Genomic DNA, 23,133 nt, shown 5'->3' on the forward strand with positions numbered 1-23,133 from the left:
CAGGCATATCTATTTCGGATTAAAATGAAGGCCAGTGACATCTTGCCTTACCAAGTTACACTTCATTGACCAGGGAATTTCCTAACATGTGGGTGAGTTGTGTCACTGTCACATAAAGTAGCAGGGAACAGTCTTTTAAAAGGCATGGTCCCCTTTACATTGCCCCCATGCTACATTCTGCTAAGGAACATTTGAATTTTTATGGCTTTCCTGCAGTAACAAATTTTTCTCCTACTGTCAGGATTTGCTTCATGCAGAGTAAAGCAGGCAGCTTTCATTTTCCTCTTACGAATGGAATAGGTAGAAATAATATGCTGCTTGGCAGCCACCTAAACCTGCCCTGACTCTCTTTATTCATAGGGAAATGCAGGATTCAAGGAGAGGACGTTTTTCACCAAGGTAAATAAGCCTTCTCAACTGATGAACGCTATTATACTAACACCAAAGGAAACAAAGGCCAGGAGATGGGGGCATTAAGTAGAAAGGCAAACAGAAAAATAGCAGACAAAATCCAGCATGGGGACAAAGCAGGCTCTGCAACACTGAAAAAAACAGGGAAAAATCCTTTAAGAGAAAATTGGATGCAATTTTTTGGCCTCAATTAGCCTTTTCCACAAAGAGCACTTTTCCACAAAGAGCCCATTAAATAGCAAATGAAATTACATCGGTTTTCAGTTGCCATGGCATTGGTTCTTCCTCTAATGGACTTCTCTGGTCCTGAGCTTAATGTTAGCCTGACTTATTTTCCTTGTCTGTATGTTGTCTCAATTTCCTCTGTCCTGCTACAAAATGATGTATTTGAGTTCTCCCCCAGAGTACCTATGATATAATCTAAGAGAGAGAAAATTTAGCCTTTGGCTATATCTCTGGAGACTGAGAGGGTAAAACTGATGAAGAGCAGCATTTCATTAACCATGAACCACGCAGTTTTCATTTATTAGGTGGCAGTGGGTCCCCATCCATGCACTCAGGGCTTCTGGAGCCATTCCCAGATCTGTCAGTAACTTCAGTAACTATTTATTGAGCACTTTCTATGTGCCAAGCACTGTCCAAGAAGCTGAGGCATAAAAATGCAAAGGAAAGAAGACAAGATGCTCACAGTCTTTTAGTTTCCAGGTTAGAAGACCCACCTGCAAAACACTTACTTTCTCCTTCTATTTCCTCATCCATAAGATGGGTTGAAATTGTCCCCAATGATCTGATACACAGGTTTGTTTTCTTATTTATATGCCTGCCAGCTGCCACACTTTAAAAAATTATTCTAACAGCAAGGATCTGAAATAATACATTAGCCTTTTTGAAATTGCTTAGCTACAGTTAAGCATTAGCTATGATATCAAGTTTGACTCTGACATTTTAAATATTATTTTGATATGCATAGTCACATACAATGTTTTAAAAAATACATCTATACAGTCCATACTGTCCTATAAGCTGCTTTTTACAACCTTCCCATGTGAACGGACATTCTTTTAAACATCGTTTTAAATATCTGCACAGCGTGGTGGTAACAACATGAAATTTTCTATTAGATGTGTAAGTGTTTTTCAGTTTTTCAGTAATATAAATGACTCTCTGAGGGCAAATAGGACTCAAGCAATTTTTTGAGACTCTAAATACATTTAAAAATTAAAAGTGCCTATCTATATATTTTCAATTGCGGTACATTTTAAATGATTTTCTTAACCAATCAAAACTTCTAAGACAAAAATGTAAGGTAAAATAAGTAAAATGTACTCTAACTGCATTATTCTGAAAACTTACAGAAGTAGGAGAAAGTCTCTAATTTCTAGTGTACTGCAGGTCACGTGACCATGCACAATTCTAAGTTACATGATCAGTGTCTCTTCTTCTTTCTCCTCAGTTATCTCTTTGACTTTAGGTATAACCTAGTTCAGAAATAACATCTAAAGTCTGAATTTGAGGTCCTAAGTAAATGATAGCCCTGGGTAAAAAGGTCCCCTGCCTAGAATTGGTCCCTAATCCTAGAAGTGAAATTTCTAAGTTAAAAGAAAGTTTTCAGCTTTTTATATGTGTTATCAATTTGCCACCCAGGCTTGTACCTATTTCCTTTCTATTAAGAGTGTGTGAGAGCACTTCCCTATGTGTTTGTCACATATGTATTATCTTTCATATGCTTATTAATGTAATAAACAACAACAAAATATCTCATTGTTATTTTAATTGACATGTTACTGATTACCAATAAATGCTATCATTATGTCATACATTTATTTGCTATTTATATGATTATTCCTTTTTTTCCCTTAAATATTCCTGTTCTTGGTCCTTTTGTTCTTTTTCTTTTTTTTTTTTTTTACCTCTTTCTCTCTTCTTTTATTTTTTAGTTGTTAGCCTCGTTACTTTAATTGAAAAACTTCTGTATATAGTAAGCCCTTTGTCATATAGTCTCAAATATTTTTCCCACTTTTATGATTGCCTTTTAATTTTATGATGTTTGCCCTACTGAAGTTGAACATTTTTGCTTTCTCTAATTTATCTTTATTTTCTTTGTGAATTCAGCCTTTGATGACATGGCTTGAAAGAGTAAGTGGATCTTTAATGGACTTCCATTCTCTCTCCTTGACTGTTGTAAGCCTAATTCATTAGTGTCAGCCTACAAGCATTGCCCAAGCTTCCCCCTACCTCTTTCTTCCTTCTCATCTCTAGGTAGTCTCCCTCTGTTGACAGGAACAAAAGAGATGGGGAATAACTGTACCAGCTGGGAAAGGTGACGCCTCTAGGGAGTGAAAGGTTTGGCCACTCTGTCAGTTTGTGGTTGATGAAGTCACATGAAAAGGTGACAATATAAAAAGTTAACAAAGTTTCAGTTATGTGGAATGAATAAGTTCTAAAGATCTAATGTACAGCAGGATGACTATAGTTAGTAACACTGCATCATTTACTGGAAATCTATTGAAAGTAGATATTAAATGTGATTATTGCAAAGTAAGACAAAAAATGTTTTAATTAAAAAGTTAATAAATTAATACATAATTTCCAAAATTCCTAAAACTCTTAAAAATAAAAGCTTGCATGTTTAAACTAATTAAATTTTAAAATCAATAAAGATAAAAACTAAATCGAAACATAAATGAATGAGTAAATGTGAAGAGTGGTGATGGCCACACATAGAAAATGTGGGTAAGCTCCAAATGATGCCTAACCTTGTCCCTGTAGCTTCCTTCCTAAGGGGGAGGTTGCAAAAGCAAACATAAGAAGAGCATGATTGCTGGAAGGAGGTCACAGACCAGTATTATCTACAGTTGGAGATCAGAGAAAAACCTTGTGTGCCAAAGGAAATGATTCATAGGAAGAAAACAGTTGAAGATGCATGAGACAGGATAACTGAAAGCTTCCAGTCTTTCAGAAGTTGAGATGAGATGAAATCCAGAGAATATGGGATACACCCTCATTTTTAACAGGTGAACCAAAGAAGAAGGAGAATAAGCTGGGCTGAATTTTTTCTTCCCCTTCATTTCCACAGGTTGAAAAGATCATGGTTTTGTTTCTTTTTGTTTGTTTGTTTGTTTTTTTTTGAGACAGATCTTGCTGTGTCACACAGGCTGGTGTGCAGTGGTCCAATGATAGCTCACAGCAGCCAGCCTCAAACTCCTGATCTCAAGCAATTCTCCTGCCTCAGTCTCCTGAGTAGCTAGAACTACAGATGCACCACCATGCCTGGTTAATTTATTTTTCCTTTAGTAAAGATGTGGTCTCATTATGTTGCCCAGTCTGATCTCAAACTCCTGGCCTCAAATGGTCCTCCTGCCTCAGCCTCCCCAAAGTTCTGGGATTACAAGCATAAGCCACGGCTCCTAGCCGCACGGCATCTTTTATAAGTCCAGTAATCCTACTACATTTCTTTAGTAAGCTTTTTCTCCCGTTTTTTTTTTTCCTCCGGAACTTCCCATTCCTTCTCCATTCTTGTGAAAATGTCCACACTTCCTGCTCTCCTCTCATTTTTTGGCTGATGACTGCCCAACACATTGTTGAGGGGAAAAGCCATCAGAACTCCCTCATCTTAGCGTCATCAAATCTACAAACATTCTGGCATTTAAAACCATCTTTTACTTTGTCCCACTTCTTAAAAATGAGGATGTTCACAGCTACTCGGGAGGCTGAGGCAGGAGAATGGCGTGAACCAGGGAGGCAGAGCTTGCAGTGAGCCGAGATCGCGCCACTGCACTCCAGCCTGGGCGACAACGTGAGACCATGTCTCAAAAAAAAAAAAAAAAAAAAAAAAAAAAAGAAAAAGAAAAAGAAAAGAAAAGAGGATGTATCCCATAGTCTCTGGATTTAATCTCACCTGAACTTCTGAAAGACTTTCAGTTATCTTGTCTTGTGCATCTTTAACTGTTTTCTTTCTATGGATCATTTCCTTTGGCACACAAGCTTTTTCTTTGATCTCCAACTGTAGGTAATACTTTCCTGTGACCTCCCTCCAGCCCCTCCAGCAATCATGCTCTTTTTATGTTCACTTCTGCAGCCTCACTTCTTTTCAACAACTGTTTACCTGTGACATCTCTGGTTTCTAACCACCCATTTGCACTTTATACCATTCAAATCTGACTTTTAACACTGTTTCACCGAAACTATTTTTGTCAGTGATAACTCTGTCACCTAATCTAACGAACATCTAATTAACCCTGGGTAGCTATCACTATAGCTGGCCACTCTCTGCTTCTGGAACCTACTACCTCTTTCTTAGTCCTTGTGTTGCCAAAATACTCTTGGTTTTCTCCAACTTTACTTATCAGTATATCATACTCTCCTTTATTGGCTTCTCACTATCCTTCTAACATTGAAATGTTAGAATTCATTGGGGCTTATTCATAGATTCACTTTTCTCTGTGTATATACTCTTTATCCAGGTGATTCCATTGATTTCCTTGGCTTCAAATACAATCAATAGGCTGACAATTCTGAAATTATAGCTTTAGTCCAGGGCTCTGTTCTGAAATCTATACTTTTATATAAAGTGCATCCTTGACATTTTCACTGAAGTCTCAAAGAGAGATGAAAACTCTCATACTTAAAACAGATCTAGGAGGACTTACTCTATCTGATTTCAAGACTTGATACAAACCTATGGCAACCAAGTCAGTGGAGCATTAGGAAAATGAAAAGATATATAGGTCAATGGAATAGGCTGGAGTCCAGAAAGAAACCCAAACATATATTGCCAATTGATTTTTGACAGAAACACTAAGGCAATTCAATGGCGAAAGAATATTCTTTTCAACAAACAGTGCTGAAACAATTGGGCATTCATATCAAAAAAGACAAACCTAACCCATAACTTATACCATATTTAAAAAATTAACTCAAAATGAATCCTAGACCTAAAAGTAAAATCTGAAATGACAAAACCTCTAGAAATAAACATAGGAAACAAATTTTGTTGCTAGAAGGAAAAAAATTTATAAATTGAATTTATCAGAATTAAATACTTCTCTTTGAAAGATACTGTTAGGAAAATGAAAAGCCACAGAATGAAGAAAAGTATGTGCAAACCGTGTATCTGATAGCACTAGTATTCAGAATATATATAAAGAACTCTCTCAAATCAATAAGAATACAGGCAACCCATTTTTTTAAAGGAGTAAAATTTACAGACATTTACCAAAGTAAATAATATACAGATGGCAAATCAATACATGAAAACATGTTCAACATCCTTAGGCATCAGGGAAATTCAAATTAAAACAATGAGATACCATTACAAACATATTAGAAGAGCTAACATTCTAATGATCTACCCCCAGTAGAGGGACATTTAGAATGTTAGCTAATATGTTAGTCATTCTAATACGTTTGTAATTATTGCAAACTGATGTTGCCCACGCTGACCTCAAACTCATAGACTCAAGCAGATCTCCCATCTTGGCCTCCCAAAACACTGACACTATAGGTGTGAGCCACCATGCCCAACCTAATTTGTTTTTTATCTCACATTATCAAGTTCTGCCAAGCAATTAGAATTCTCATACAGTGCTGACAGAAATACAAAATGATAGAACTACTTTGGAAAACAGTGTTGCAGTCTTGTAAATTAACCACATAGCCATCATCCCACTCCTAGGTATTTACATAAGAGAAATAAAAACATCCACATAAAAACCTGCACGCAAATGTTTATGTCAGCTTTTCTTTCAAAATTGACAAAAACTAAGGACATTCCAAATGTCCCTCTACTGGGGGTAGATCAATTTTGTTATGTGTATACAATGGAATACTACTCAGCAATAAAAAGGTCGAATTTATTGGTCCATGCAACCACATGGATGGATCTCAAATGCATTATGCTAAGTGGGAGAAACCAGATTCAAAAGCCTACATATTTTATAATTTAATGTATATGACATTCTGAAAACAGGCAAAATTATAGGGACGGAAAACATCAGTGGGTTGTCAGTAGATGTAGAAGGGGAGAGGACTAACTACAAAGGGTGTCAGGAAACTTTTTAAGATGATTGGCATGATGGTTTCACAAAAATAGTATTTCTCAAAATGTTAAATTGTACTGTTAATTTTGCTGCATGGTAATTATATATCCATAAACTGACTTTTTTTTAAATGGATTTAATTATTATCCCTACATAGGTGCTTCTTCCTCAAGTTTCTTTATCTCAAAAAATGGCATCACTATCTGCTTATTTTCTAAAACCTGAAACCTAGCAATGATACTTGGGACTTCCTTTTTCCCTCACACCCCACCCATATCCAATCCATCTCCAAATCCCAACAATTCTACTTCCAAAATGTATTGCAAACCCATCTCCTAAACTCCCTGTCTAAACTTGCCCCTAGTGCAAGCCACCATCTTCTCTCACCTAGACTATTAAAATAGCTTCCCTACTGGTCTCCCTGCTTCCATTCTTGTCCACCTCCAATCTGTTTTCTGCCGAGCTCCAGAATAATGACTTTAAAGGAAAATGAAATCATGTCACTGTCTTACTGAAAACTTTCCTGTGGCTCTATTTCAGAGCCCTACACTTTCACCTTCGAAGGCCCTGCAGGATCTAACACATCCAATGTCATCTTGTGACTCTCTCCTCTACCCTCTTGTCCTTCCCACCCTACCCCACACCCATGATACTCTGATCGTAGTAGCCCTCTTCTATCCATTTAATATTCCAAGTTTTATTGCTCTCTTAGCAACTTTGCTCAAGTTGTTTCCTGTAGCTAGACCCCTCTTCCTCTCGGCTTTCTTTTTTAATGGCTGTCTCCTTCCCATTTGATTTTTGTTTGTTTGTTTTTGCTTTTTGTTTTTTTGTTTTGAGACAGGGTTTCACTCTGTCAGTCAGGCTGGAGTGCAGTGGCATAATCACAAGTCACTGCAGCCTTGACCTCTTGGGATGGAGTGACCCTCCTGCCTCAGTCTCCTGAGTAGCTGGGACCATAGGTGCATGCCACCATGCCTGGCTAATTTTTTTTACTTTTTGTAGAGATGGGGTCTCCCTATGTTGCCCAGACTGGTCTCGAACTCCTGGGCTCAAGTGATCCTCCCACCTTAGCCTCCAAAGATTCTGGTACCACAAGCATGAGCCACTGCACCTGGCCCTCCTTTTCATTCTTAAAGTTTCAGCCTACCTAGCATAATATCCTTAGAGAAGCCTTTACACATTTTATAGTAATTCACTTCTGACATTCTCATTCATAACTCTGTTTTCTCCTTCACAACACTTTCCCAATTTATAATTATATATTTATGAATTTATTTTGTTAATATTTACCTCCCCTTTTAGAATATACTTTCTTTGAGGGCAGGTGTATTTTCTCTTTTTCATTTACTTAGTGCATTACCTGATGCATAATGGGAGCTAAATAAATATTTGTTAAGTAAATGAATGAACTTCCTGCTATTAAATAATAATAATAAGATTCCAATGTGATCATCACTAATTACCTGGATCAACAGAACTATGTATTTTTAGGGCCCTCTGTACTAGGTGTAATTGCATCTTTATGCTTACTACATCACATGGTCACAAAGTCTTGAAACCATGAGTATACAAGCAGACAACAATGTTGGCCACCCAGAAAGGCTTACCTTTCCAAACCAATTGCTTGGCACAGAGAATGGAACTTGGAGTTGTACAAAAGTGCAAAGCTGTATGTCCACTTAAGGAGTAGCAATTGAGCTTTGCCCCACGATCACAGAGGATCTTAACACAATCCGCATTGGCCATTTCACAAGCCACGTGAAGAGGGGTTTTCCCATTGGGTCTACAGTTGATTGTAGCATTGTGGTCCAGTAGCACCAGAAGGCATTCCACATGACCAAACAAGACAGAGAGATGCAGGCCTGTGGCCCAGGAAGACTTCAATTTATAGCTAGGCAACCAATAACCTGAAGAAAAAAAAAAAAAAGAAAAAAGGAAAGAAAGTTTAACTTCTTGACCTAGGCTTTCTCCCTGTTTTATGCGGATTTTTACAAGGTATTTTATTTTGGTCACATTTACAAAAGTGGAGTGGAGAGGGGATGACAGAGGTTTTAAATTAACAGCTAGTGGGTCTGCAGGCATTTTGTTTAATAGGGTATTCTGATGTTCATCAGGGGAACAGGCTTTCTCAAGCTCTCACTGTCTCTACTATTTCTTATTACTGTGTCTTGTTCCTTTATTTACTTTACCTTTCTAGGTCTTAGAAGCATTTAATTTTGGGATTTTCATTTAGGTAATTGTATTTTATTTTGCATGGTGAGTTACTTGAGATGCTTCAAGGATATTTTTTTAAAGCTGTCAATCATTGAGAGTTTGTCTTGAATGATTCCAAGGCTATTAGTTGCAAGCTTATAATTTTTATTCTACCCAAAATCTGTTTTCCTATAGTTGTTGTCAATCAAACATATGAATGTGTTTAATCTTTTTTAAAAATTATCACTCCAAAATTTTATTTGCCTGCCTGTTGATTTATGCAATATCTCTTTCCAAAGACGAATTTAAGGCAACTCTCAACTTTCACACACCTTAAGATTTTTAAAACGATTTAGAAAATAAGGGCAAAATAAAAAAGTAGGAAAATTAAAATGTCAAAAGTAAGATAAATACATACACAAAACATAAACTCTATCCTGTACACTAGAATGGCATTGCAAATTTGCCTTTGAATTTCCTAGCAGCCAAAATAAACAGGAAAATAAGATATGTTGCATAATTAATGATGTCTACAGCCCTACATAAATGAATTGGGCAGGAGAAGTGTAGATGCGCCTAGAACTGAGATCTTTGATAATTTTTCCCATTGGTTTTTGGAAATGTGCATTCTCTCTCTCAGCCTCTCTCTCTCTCTTCTCCCTCTGATCTCTGACTTCTATATGCTGAGCTGGTCTTTTTTCTATAAGTCTCCAACCAGTGCCACGTTTGACAAGCTATAACTATGATGACTTTATAAACTTCCTTTCTATGTCAATGTCAATAGTCATAGCATTTAAGCTTTTATGAGTGGAGAATGGAAAATAGGTACAGAAAGAAATACTGAGGGCAAGAAGATGAAGAGATAGTTATTCAACAGCCACAGCATAGAAGTTACTTTAGGTCTGAAACAACAAAATAGATTTTAACATGAGTAAATCAAAAGTTTGCTTATAGGTTATAAAAATTCCACTTATAAGTACAAGGTAAGCAGAATATGATTTAATGGTCATTTATTTGAGAAACAACCTAGGGATTTGAGCTGTAATCTCAAAATAAGCCAACAATGGGATGGTGCTGCCAAAAAACTAATACAATCTGAAACTACATCAATAAAAGTGTAGTGCCCAGAACAAGAGAAGCAAACATTGTATTCTTCACTGATTAGATAAGACCAGAAGAAATCTAGAATATTACGATTACTTCTGGGCATTGCCCCTTACAAGAAATGATGAACTACTAGAGGGTGCTCTGAAGATGATGACCACATTAAAAGTGGGCCTGGTGATCAGGTATTAAATTTCTCTCATTTAAGTGAAAAACACTAGAGACATGCCAGTCCTATGTATTTGCTATAAGCATAAACACCCATGTGAAACATCCTAAAGGACCACTGTATTGCACAACTTCACAAAGAACACCATTTGTATTGTACTCTGTGAAACATGCTCCCGGACTTAGGAATCTTGACAACCTGGTCTACATATAAGAACATGCACTACACTACAGAATTCTTTGAATGGTTAAACAACCTCCATGTCAATTGATAGGAGACTTCTTAAATAAATTATGATACATCCATCCAATCAAATATTATACAACCATTAAAAAAAATGGGGCAGTTCTGTATAGACTGAAATGGAAAGATCTCAAGATATATTACTGAGTGAGACAAGCAGGGAGCCAAACAGTATACAGACTATGCTATCATATGCAATTATATTTGTAAACACCGAGAACAAGAAACTGGTTATAGTGGTGGCCTCCAAGAAGAACTGGAGGGTTAGTGGATCAGGACAGACATGCACTTGTTCTTGAATACCCCCTTAGTAACTTTTAAATGTAGTATCCTGTGCATGTATTGCTTTTTAACAAAAATAAATAAAATTAAAATAAGCTATTGTCTCTCTGTCCGGAGGGGAAAGAATTATTTAATTTGAATAAGCTCTTTACAAGGTTGTGCACAGTGATTAATCCCACAGGAATGAATGAACTCAACCGGAAGTTTGTCTTTCTGCAATGTATCCTCCAACATAGCTTCACACACACACACACACACACACACACACACACACACACACACAACTTTAATCCCTTTTTTACTCCATTCAGAATTCAAGAGCCATCTTGCTTTCTCTCCCTCCCACCTTTCCCTTTATCCAAATCTACTCTTTAAAAAGAAATCCAGTTATTTCACATTAAGGTCTAATGGACTGAGGATTGTTTAAAGTGTGATCACTCTCAGGATTATCTGAATGTATGGAAAAATCTATATTCAGCTAATAGAATTAAATTCTAAGATATTAATTTGAGATTCCAGACACTGGAAAGAGATGGTGTTGGATTATACGGACTTTCTGTGGCAGAACTAAGTAATGTCATAGATGGTCTGAGCTGGGGAGTATCAACTCCACGCCTCGTGTGTATGTGTATGCAAACTGATATGCACACACTATGTATGTGCATATAGATTCATTTATACATTTCTACTGAGTTATGTACGTTGAACCTCTGTTCCAAGCAGAGTTCTTAAGCTGTATGTTATGCAGCTTGCTTTTGATGATGAATGAATCATATTAACATCAATACTTAATCAGTCATTTTAATACTCAAATTTCCTCAAAAAGCAATTGACAAAAACAGTCTTTTCTAACTGCCTAAGAAGTTGGTTCCAGGTCTGAAAACCAGGGTGTGTTTTGCCTGCTGATTAACAGCAAAAATTAGGCAGCTCTCTGTGACAACTGATTGGAAACTTGCGCCTGCTTCTGCAATGGGAAGAAAAATGATCCCAGAAAGGAAGCAGCAGAGAGCTGATTAAGAAAACACCATTTTGATGTAAAATCAAAGAAACACAGAATGTCAGCACTGGAGGGAAGATTATCCAGTCCAAGCCTTTTTATTTTCCAGATGAGAAAACTGCCACTTTTTCATCCTGCTAGAGCCATGAGTTGCCTGCCTCAATCCAAACTCATAGACTCAGAATACCCGCAATGCAGAATTTCTATCTGTCTTTGTCTTTGTCTTTGTGGAAGCAGAATAGAATTACCTCCAAGCCTGCTTCACAAATCACAAGGAAAGGAAGAAGATCCACAATTCATCTGTAATATTTCACACCTCTGATGTGGAAATGCATTTGCTAGTTGAATTTTTTTCCTCCTCCTAACTTGCCAGTAGCACCTAGAGAATCTCTCCTGCCCATGTATTACGTGAATCAGTCATCCTTGGCCTCTCAGTCAGTTTTTTCTGCATCTCCTGTAATCGTAAACATTAACTGGTCAATCAGGCTTACAGACTACCAAGTCCTGGAAATCAGCCAGCTCCCAGAATGGAGTTGTGGCTACAACTCACCTCTCCTAAGATAGGAGTGTGTGTAGGTAGGTGGCAACAAGACACCTTGGCTGCTGCCCCTGGGGAGCTGAAGTGGAGAAATGGGAAGAGGACAGATTGCAGGCTATGGTTTAGGGTGTACTGAAGTGTATCTGGAGGCTGTGTTGCAAAACTTTGGTAGTAATGTGGGGGGAGGGATTGTTGAATAATTCAGCCCCGAGCATGTCAGGAAAGCCTGCTGCTTTGAGCAGAGAAAAGAGCAGCCCCTGGCAAAAGGGACATGAACGTACAATCATAACTTTAAAATGAGGTGGGGCCTACAGGTCGTTGTGTAGTAAGTGTGGAAGTAAAACACATTTACTGTCATGGAGGGCCAAACCACAGGTAAAACTATCTTCAAAAACCACAGATGAGGCTGTGCCTGTTCACAATCTTGTGCTGATGCTGATATGTCAAGAGATCAGAATTCGTCCCCCAAAATATAACCACCAATGATCACAGCATGCTAGAAACACTATTAACTGATCAGGCAGATTCATTTTTTACACACTCCCTTCTTCCCACAGCAAAATTTTCCCAGGACTTCGAAACCTAGAATGTGATTTATTCCTAGTATTTGTCTTTCAAAGCCCCTCTCTGTTCACCTCTGCAGATTTCAGGTTGCCCTTTTACTATGTGTTTAGACTGCACAAAGGACAGAGGTGAGGCAGAACCAGGAAACCAAGCCCATGGGAGCTGGGGATGGGAGGTGAAGCAGCGGCTGCCTCCCTCTAATGTAAACCACTCACACACTACCCCATGTCTACAGTCTGTGTGAGTGACAGCTCCTTGCAGAAGAGTTCTGTTTGAGTAAGAAGCTCACTAAAAAGAAAAGAAAAATACAGATTATTTCCCCTATGTACAAACCCCACAGGAACTCCCAAATACAGGCCATGCTCATGTGGCTTTGACCATGATACATAATCTGTTTACACAGCTTCACCTGCATAATATGATTAATTATCTGTATGCAGGAATCTGAACTTAGAGAGGGTCTTGTCAAAGTTTCCATTTTACAAATGAAGATAATTAGTCTGGAAGAGGTTAAGTAGTATAAAGTGTCCATGTTCATATAACAAGTACTGACAGAATCAACTCGAACTCTCAAACTCCATTGCCCCCAAATCTTTAAATAGCCATCTATGATCCAAAGGCTTCATGCAGTTTACCTCCAAACTGATATCACTTGTAGCTAAAAGTTCTAAAGGAATTTTAGAAGTTTTATCCCTGGAAAAAAAAATATGCAGACTAATCCTGTGTGTGTGTGTGTGTGTGTGTGCTTAATTTAAATCTGAAACCAAAGAGATATGCCCCAATAGCTGGGTAGAAAGCTGCCTAGAAATATAGCAAGTAGCAAAGTGTTTGGGCCTTCTTTTGGAAGAGGGGCTTCGTTCTGCTCCAGCGTTTGGAGAGGATGTACACATTTCTGGTAAACCTTCAGCTAAGCCTGGGCTCTGCAACAGTTATCAGCTATAATGTTATCTGAGTCAAAAGAACCCCACACACGAGAAGCCTCTGTTATTACAGCCAAAGGTTACACACACTGCTCGTGGCTGGATTAGCAGACATTTGCTCTGCCTGTGTCCACGTATTTACACAGTCCTGAAGGATTACAGACTGAAGCACAATTCTTGGCTATTTTTTAATAGCTAATATTTTCCAGATAACTCAAAGTTCCCCTGGGAAGCAGGGGGAAAAAGCAAGTTTGAAGTGTAAAATGTAAAAGAAAAAAGTTTGAACATCGAAGAAAGGAAAAGAACCCTAGGATGGAAATGGGAAAGCAGGAGAGTGAATTTCTGGCAAAGAGGAAAATTAGGTGATAAAGAAATTATTCATTCGGAGAGTGGAAATAAGAGCTTTCACAATATTTGGATATAAGTTACTACTTAGCAAAGTAGATAGAGTACCTGCCAGAAAGTTTTCAAGTGAAATCATTCATTGGTTATTTTAATTACAAATATGACCACCAACCAAGGAATCAGTGGCTATGGGCCATAAACGAAGTACTTAAAGTGCATTACCCTGATTAATAAAAGGACTCCGATGAACCTTGCTGACTAGGGAGTTTCCTACCAAAGAGATAAGTATGAAATTCTGCCCGTATCATTTATGAGCCAAAGCTCATACATCTGAAGGAAGATCAAGCTGTGTAGTTGGTAAAGCCTTTGACAACAGTTTTATGGACAGTCCTTCATGTTTCCAGTATGGAGTTCACCAGTGAAAACCAATAGAAGGGACCTTTGTGTTTTCTTTAAAGATTTATTTTATGCTTGGTTCATAATAAATTTTATATCACTGACATCCCTTGACTTTCAATGACTTATCGCATTTGGTAGTTAGAAGGTTGTTCTTTACGTTTTCTTTGTATCATTTTTATTTTAAAGTGATCACCTGGTAAATGCAATTTTTGCTTACTTGTTTTTGCTTTTAAGACCCATTCTCTCCGCCATTCCCAGGGAGGTCTCTCAAATGCCAACCAGTACATTTTAAATGTTTGCTTTACAAAATGTGAGGAAATTTTCTTTAAATTAATAAAACATGATTTCATCTGAAGATTTTATTATGAAGCTTAAAATAACTTAGAAAAGTAAAGTGAGAACTCTCTAACTTTAAGTATCATGATTAGGTGCTGGAGAAAGATAGGCTCCACAGTTTGAACATGAACTTGTTTTCTGTCAAACTGGAAAGAGAAGATACTCAATGAGATGGGCCCAGTGCTACAGAGGAAAGCAGAAATGAGCTTCCAGACTTATTTGTACTCCAATAGCTTTATTCGGTCTTCCTCACAAAATCCACATTTCATATTTGCTTATGAGCTCAACTTTTGATTACTGGTGTGCCAACTAGATTGTAAATTTGGGGAGCACTATTTAGATTTTAGGTGATTTATTTGCCAGCAGAGTTCTGAGTTCCCTTTTCAAAAATTATACACTGACTTTCATATAGGCTTAGATGGACTATATTTCGGGATAAAATTTAGTTAATTTTTAAATCATATAAAAATGCTGTATGTTCTAAATAAATAAGAATGGTTTAGAATTGATTGTACTACTTTTCATTTTCTATAGGACTATCAAATGTTGAATATAGAATTTTAGTATTGATTACGCAAGGAAATTTAAGAGTAGCATGAGATTTGTTATAAGTTTTGCACATTGTCTTTCTTATTAAGCCAAATATAACTGAAACCTGAAGATTCCCACACTTTAAAAGTAAACAGGAATGTTCTGTTTCCTCATCTGGATGTTGGCTACGTAGGTTTGTTATTTTGTGAAAAGTAATCAAGTCGCACACTTATTCATGCACTTCTGTGTAGAGCTTTTCAAAAGTGCTTAAAAAACAATCAAAGAGCAGTATGTAGCAGTTCAACAAGCGTCCAATGTCCAAAACTTCTCCTTTGATTTAATAAAGTCTCACAAACTTTAATCCAGCCACACACCCTTTAAGACCACATAGAAATAGGTCCTATTCCTTTGAACTATTTAGAAAACAACTAACTAACCACTGTAGACTGCTCAGCTCCATGCTGTTGCCTGACAATGACTTTATGACTTAAGAAATTGATATAACCACTTAGATCTCTAGCAGCTAGGATTCTATTTATCTTTTCCATTTCTAACTTTCCATTCCTAAGTTTAAAAGGATCGATGATAAGGCTGGAAGCATGTGAAAAAAATTTGAAGAAACTTTTAAGAAAGATGAGGTCTTAACCTGGATTTAAGACTAAAGAGACAGGTCCTTATGCCCATACTCATATTAAACAGAGTAGTGTGTTTCTTTCTACACATGAATGCACAGACACAAATTTCCTGCATAAACCCTGAAAGTAAGACCACAAATTTTACTAGTTCTGTGCAAACATCCACCTGGCATACATAAGAATGGAACTGTTCTTTTCCTTTTCCAGAGGGTGTAATTTGCTATCTCCTTAATTGAAAGCCACATCCCACAGTCCTAACACTACGAAAACACCTCAATTCGTGTGAATGAAAATTTAGCTCTATGAGGACTGTAGGAGTCAGCTCACATTGACAAGAATAATTTAAAATGTATTTTCTTTTCCTTCAAGGGTGATGACACCGGTGGAAGCAGGAGAACCAACCCCCCCACTCCCCTCCACTTCCCTAGAGCCTGCACCTAAAACTTCGTTTCTTATATCCTCAGAAACTTTGCACAATCTGTGCAACTTGACTTGCTCAGGAGATGAGAGTAGACAGTCTTTGCAATTCACAGTCAAATAACTTACCCACTGACTTGAACCTGAGTTATTTCGCCCTAGGCAGAATTATAAGCTTTTAAAAACATCTTTAAAATTAGTTTAGCATTCAGACACTCTATCACTGAACAAAGTTATAAGATGAAAGCAATCTAATTACATAGTATATACAAATTTTCTTTCTAACAGAGACCCCATAAACTTTTTAAAAAATATATCCCTTCTTTGTCTTCCCATCAATATATTAATGCCACTAATGTGAAAATATTATAAAGCCTTCGAGTAAAAGTCTTAAACACAGTAAGTAGCTTCAACTCTTCTATACTTCCCTCAGAACTGACAGAGGACAGTAATTAATGAAGAAATATATAATGTACCATTAGCATTTGTATTTGGAAATGGATTATAATGATCATTTATATATGACCCGAAATCATCTTTAAACATGAAAATAATGACTGTCTCTAAATGCTATACACAAGACCTTAGCATCTATATAGTATTAAACATTAGTGATGTTGAGCAGCGTGTTTGCAGTATGCTCACCAGATGATCTAACTGCTCACGTTCCCCTCCATTAGCCAGTTGATTTGGGAAATCAGAATCAGTGGAACTCTAATTTATTTCTGATTTATTAAGCATGGGTTCCAGAAAATTTCTTGGTAAAAAAAAAGTTCTAATTTTTGTTTTCCTTAGGTCTTTATAAGGCAGGTACTCTGTATTAAGCATATCTACAATTTTGAACAATTATTGTAGTCCAGGAAAAAAGTTAACTTTTTGGTTTTGCTGAATTCAGCTTTTGTGCCTGAACTGAAAACTCATTAAAATGATGAAAACCATCAAGGTGCCTATGACACTGCTTTATCCATTTATTAACCCTCCAAATGCTGGGGAGAGTCCTCTTTTTTATCCACATGGACATAGAGAGGATATATCTTTAAGTGGCTGTTAATGGAGAATTAGCAGCCTGTTCTTAAACCAGGTACATTGTCTAAGATAGGGTTTCAACAATCTGCTTAGCCATAATCTAGAAATGTTTTCTTCCTTCTATATCATCATAGTCAGAAGAAAAGTTAAAAACAGGGAGTGTGTTGCTAAAAATGATTGTCTGGGATTCCAAGTCCTAGGCCCAAGGGTGGGAAAACAAAAGGAGAGACACAACTTATACATATATATCAGTCCACCATGTGTTTTAGTTTAAAAAGAAAGAAAATACCAATTTAGAAATATTTTTAAAATGAATACTTAAAGAAACAATACAAGCTACTGTTTAGAGTGGATAACTGACACTGCATTTAAAAAAAAAAAAACATTTTCTACCAGTTTTACAATAACACCTATATGTTTTTACCTTGTTTATAAGATGCCAAAACCATATTCTCATCTTCGACTTCAAAAACAGTGTCCACATCTATTTGCCTTTGGATTAAAATAGCCTTCAATTTTCCGAAGTCATTGGACTTTAGAGCCTCAAGGAAATTTCTCTTAACTAACTTGGCAGCTCCAGATTTAGTAACAGGGGCAGTGGTGCCGTCCATCCTTCCTCTCCTTCTGGAAGCTTTGTTGTGATTTATCAAGAGAACAGCACCAAGCAAACAGGCGCAGGCTGGAGAGTCCACAAACTGTCGGCTAATTTTATCCCAAAGTTATGCTGATCCGTTCTATTTATATAGGGATCATTTCAAACTTCAAAATATCCTTCTTGGCTGTCACTACATTTTCAGGTCCTTTAAACTGGTTATATATTAACTGATCCATTCAGTAATATATAGTGTCAATATGAAGGAAAGCCCCCATGATACATTTCCAAGCACGAAATGTCACAATTATTTCTTATATGATCAAAGTAATAACATAAGATTTAAAAGCTCTTAATGCTCTTTTTTTTCCCCTCAATAAAAACATCTGGTGCCTGGCTGGAGATCCAGTGTCTTGCTCTGACTAACCAATGAAAATCTGTTACAGTTGGTGATACATGTGCTTCTAAAAACCTGTAATAATTTTACAGTATGAGCTTGTAAAATCAACCACGGTCATACATATTTGAAGACAAACAGGAGGTTTTCGAGAGACCTAGACTTGAAAAATTTTAATATCATGAAAAGTTGGTGCAGAAGGATGGTCGGGGGCAGAGACTATTTTAGGTAAAAAAGAAACTGAAGAGATAAAACAGCTAAATGCAACATGTGAATGAACTTTATTGAATCCTGTTTTTTAATCAGCTAGAAAAGACAGTATTGGGACAATTGTGGAACTATAAACGTGGACTAGATATTACTTGACAATATAGAAGTGTAATGATAAATGTGTTGTGGTTATGTCAAAAAATATTCTTACCCTTAAGTGATACACTAAGGGATAAATTGTCATGATGTCTAAAACTTCTTTAAAAGTAGCTCGGAAATGCAGATAGATAGATGTGTGTGTATATCTATATTCTATTTACACATGTGTGTGTATGTATATATGTATATGTATACGTATATATGTATATGTACTAAATATATATGTACTAAATATATGTACTAAATATACATATATACGTATACATATACGCACACATGTGTAATATATATACACACGTGTATATATACATATACATATATATACAAGTATGTATAAATAGAAACAGAGAATAGCAAGTGTGGCAAAAACTTAAAGAGTTGGTGAATCTAATAAGGGATATATTGGTGTCCATTACACTATTCTTTCAGCTTTTCTGTAAGTTTGAAATTTTTCAAATAAAAAGTTGGAGAGAAAAGTATATACTTAATTTTTCTTACATAAAATCATTAAAAATTAGGAAAATTATAATGGCAAGTACTAAAGAGAATGCAAATAAATTGCATTTTATGTTGTTTGTGGAAGTCAAAACTAGTGCAAACTTTCTGCAGAATAAGAATATGACTTTTAAAAAAACTTACAATGATACTATTTGATTCTTAGAATTTACTTAAGTATGTAAATGATGTTTTTTTAACTTGTTTTATTGATGTGTAATTCAAGAAATTGACAAGTTATAGGTATACAGCTTGTCAAATTTTGAGTGAACACACTCATGTAATCAACAATGAGGTTAAATCATAGACTAGTTCAAGTTTACCTGAAGCCCCTTTTATGTCCTCTTCTAATCAAAACACCTGCCTCACAGAGATAACAATAAGTCTTAACTTCAAATACTGTAGATTAGTTTTGTTTGTTATTTTATTTTGAGACAGGGTCTCACTCTGTCGCCCAGACTGGAATGGAGTGGTGCAATCTGGGCTCACTGCAACCTTTGCCTCTTAGGCTCAAGCCATCCTCCCTCCTCAGCCTCTGGAGTAGTTAGGACTACAGGCATGCAACCGATACACCTGGCTAAATTTTGTATGTTTTTTTGAAGAGACAGGATTTTGCCATGTTGCCCAGGCTGATCTCCAACTCCTAAGTTTAAGCGAACCTCTGCCTCGGCCATCCAAAGTGCTAGGATTACAGGCATGAGCCACTGTGCCCTGCAATTTTTTTTTTCTATTTTTTAATGTTAAACATTTTACAATTTTTGAAAATTTTAAATTACATAATTTTTGAAAAATAGCAATAACAAAAAGAGCCATATATGGAAATACTTCCTCAACCAAGGGATTGGCTCCCAACTCTCTGTGACACACTGCTTTTGTTGAAATTGTATTGGCATTCTTAGAGAGCACTTTGCAAGTCTGTTTTATGCTATTGTTATGATTCTTTCCACATATACTCACCGAGTACCTACCATTTGCCAGACACTTATTCTGGGCACTGCAGATACAGCAGTGAACAAACACAAAAATCCCTGCCCATGTGTAACTTAGCTCACTAACAGATTTAAGTGGCAATGGGAATCCCTAGATCGTCTCCATTTCCTATACACTAGAATTTGTCACAAAGTTGCAAATATACTGAATTTCATACAAAAATAATACAGTTTGTTTATATCTAATCATTTGATCTGATCCCCATTATGGGTCTCCACACCTAACTTAGTGGCAAAAAGAAGGACAATTTAATTTTGGTCCAACCTGAGGTGTTAATCTGATCCAAATATTTAGCAGTCTCTTTAGGTAAATGACCAGTCTCTTTGAATAAAATTCTCTGTGTTTGAGAGTTCAGGCTTTCCCCCTAAGAGAGTTTCAGGGAATATGGGATACATGGAGGAACAATATTCACAATGCTAATATTTAACAACTGGTATTAATTGGAAGAGACTTTTGTCATAAATTACCAGTATGGCCAGACCACGTGTATCAAGTGAATAGCAGTCAGCAGTAAGAATGCACCTTACAAGACTTCATGGTGACTGAAAGGCAAAGGGGTCCTCAGACGGACTCATTGTCCTCTGGACCCTCCCTGATATCTCCGTGGCAGAATGAGTCCTCACTAACTTGGTCTTATCTGGCTACTGGAGTGTGTGATTCTGGTCATTTGACTACAGTTTTGATGTCCTCAAACACTGCAGCCCATTGGCTGACAAGGACGATGAAGAACAAGTCATCTTCTATTGTGCCACCTTCTTGCCATCTTCTTAGGGCCAGAATAGACATAGACCTAAGCTAAGGAATGAAGTTTCCAAGGGGTCTACATTCTCTCTAATGCTGAGCCGCTAACCTCAGTGGCCTCGAAATTCCTCAGGCATATCTGGTTGTTTCTAAACCACCCCCCATCCCATCAAAGTTCAACCTTGGAAGAAGTGTGTGAGGAGGGCTGAGTACATGCCATCTGACCCCTGGATGAGCCTATATATCCTCTCACAATCCATCAAGGCTTCTAGCCTTCCTAGCTACAAGGGTCCAGCTGGACGATTTACTGCCTCTCTAGCTTTTCCTTTGCTCCCTATGTCAGCAAGCCTATTGATCTCCCTCCAGAGGTGGAATGGTTATCATCTTTGCCTTGTGAAAGAAACCCTATGACGTGAGTCCTTCAGGCATGGTCCTTGAAGTGCTAAATAAGAAGATAAGGTGATTTAGAAATATCCTTGTTTTCCTAATGCTTGAGTCTCACAACGGCTATCTTTCTAAGTGTCTGCATTGAGACTTAAACCTGATCAATGCACAGATGGTCCTTACTCAGGTTGGCAAACTTCAAAACTTGGCCCTCAAGGTCGAAGGCCGCAGGGGATATGACTTCAGAATGAAATTTTAAAGCATTGCTTTAATATCTGGATACAACTTTAAAATTTTAGCCTAAAGAGATGGCTATAATTTTTCCCACCGAAGCTATTTCAGTCTTGTCCCATAGCTATATAAATAAATCCTAGATCTAAACTTGGTGGAATAATCCAAGAAAACAAAGCAAATTTTCATTTAAAAAATGTATCAAGTTGAAAATATTATCTATGTAATTCTGCTAAAAATCAATTGATTGATTTACCTGAGCAGCAAAGGATACAATTTACAGATTATTTGCACCTACAAAGCAAATAGCAGCTTAATTAAATTGCCCATCAAAATCCTTCTCACATAGGAAGCAATGCCACCAATGCTAATAGCAGGTTTGAGACCTGCCTCCACTATCCAAGCCACTGCTTCAAGTCACCTCAGGAGGTCAAATTACACAGTGGTCATGTTTCACACTGTCTAGTCAGGCTTGTCAGAAATTCCTGTCTCCTCAGCTCTTAAAAATGAAAACTCTCCATCCTATAAGATGAGCTTTTTATTACTGTTTCATGACATGTCCAGAACAGTGTCCTTTGCTCTTGAAATAGTATGAAGACCTTTCTGACAAGGCAATGATGTTGAGGCAAGTGGCCCTTAAGACCCTGGTGTACTCTCTGGGGACCCATGGCTGACACAGCAGGCACGAAGTCCCAGCTGCTTGTCTGTGTACAACATAATCTCTCTACTTGGAGTATCTTCTCTGGAACACAAATGGCTCCTTGGTTTATCATAGCATTTAAACATGAATTTGATGCTACTAAGCCACAATCACTTATCAAATGCAACTACAGGGAAGAAATTTGAAGCCAGTTAGAATTGGAAACTAGAATTTCTGTGGCAACAGAACCCCTTGGGCCTCCTGACTTTCCCAGCAGCTGAATTAGGATGTCCTCCCTATTACAGAAATGGATGATTAGGTGTCTGACATCCCTTTCTTCTTATCTGTTATACTTCTCTAACATGTAGCATCTTACTCATTACACGTCATCTGGTTGGGTTTTTTCTTTTTTCTTTTTTCTTTTTTTTGCTATTCTTTTATATGTTAGTGTTAGTGCTTAGTATAAAGATGCCTTTGTTTGTAAGTAACACTAGCAACTGGAACTGATTTAAACAGTAAAGATTTATTGGTTTCTATAATGGAAAATTCCAGTTGTAGTGTTTGGGTTTCAGCGGAGGTCTGATCCAGAAGTTCACAATGTCAACAAGGCTCCTCAAGGCAGCAGGTATTATTTGTGATGTAATTTTAATTGTTATTATTATTTCTAGTTTACGGATCAGGGGAACTAAGAATCAAAGACTATAAATGAATTATACAAGGTCAAATAGCAAATAAGCAGCAGATATAACACTCAAGCCTAGATCTTGAGACTCCCAACCAATGTTCTATTGCTTAAATGGATTTTTATATGGTTTTATTCAGGTTAATTAGATATTCTATTTGATCACTGAGTAATCTAGTAAGAAATTGACTCACATTTAGCCCTTCATTCAATAAATATTTATTGGGAACTTACTATGAGCCAGACACTGTATTAGTCATCTTTTGCTGCATAGCAAATAACCTCAAAATGTATTGGCTTAAAGCAACAGTCATCATTTATTATCTCTCATGGTTTCAGTGGATCAGGACATAGTGGGAAAGGCTTGTCTCTGCTCTATGATGTCTGAGGCCTCAAACTAAAGACACAAAGGTTGGGGGTTAGACAATCCCCTTTAAAAGTGGCTCAGTCACTTAGCTAACAAG

General features: G+C 37.0%; 1 protein-coding gene across 1 annotated transcript in view; it reads right to left on the reverse strand.

Annotated features, from left to right (window-relative positions):
- Positions 1–17,843, reverse strand: part of ASB4 (ankyrin repeat and SOCS box containing 4) — a 53,206-nt gene extending 35,363 nt beyond the window's left edge. The window contains exons 1-2 of the mRNA XM_015134300.3: positions 17,573–17,843; positions 8,057–8,356 (exon numbers count right to left, since the gene is read on the reverse strand). Of these exons, the coding sequence (XP_014989786.2) occupies positions 8,057–8,356; positions 17,573–17,759 (487 nt within the window). The 5' untranslated portion in view covers positions 17,760–17,843. The remainder of the gene's footprint in view (positions 1–8,056; positions 8,357–17,572) is intronic.
- Between the last annotated feature and the right edge of the window lie 5,290 nt (positions 17,844–23,133).

Source organism: Macaca mulatta, chromosome 3 (assembly GCF_049350105.2).
Source record: "Macaca mulatta isolate MMU2019108-1 chromosome 3, T2T-MMU8v2.0, whole genome shotgun sequence".
Taxonomy (NCBI): Eukaryota; Metazoa; Chordata; class Mammalia; order Primates; family Cercopithecidae; genus Macaca; species Macaca mulatta.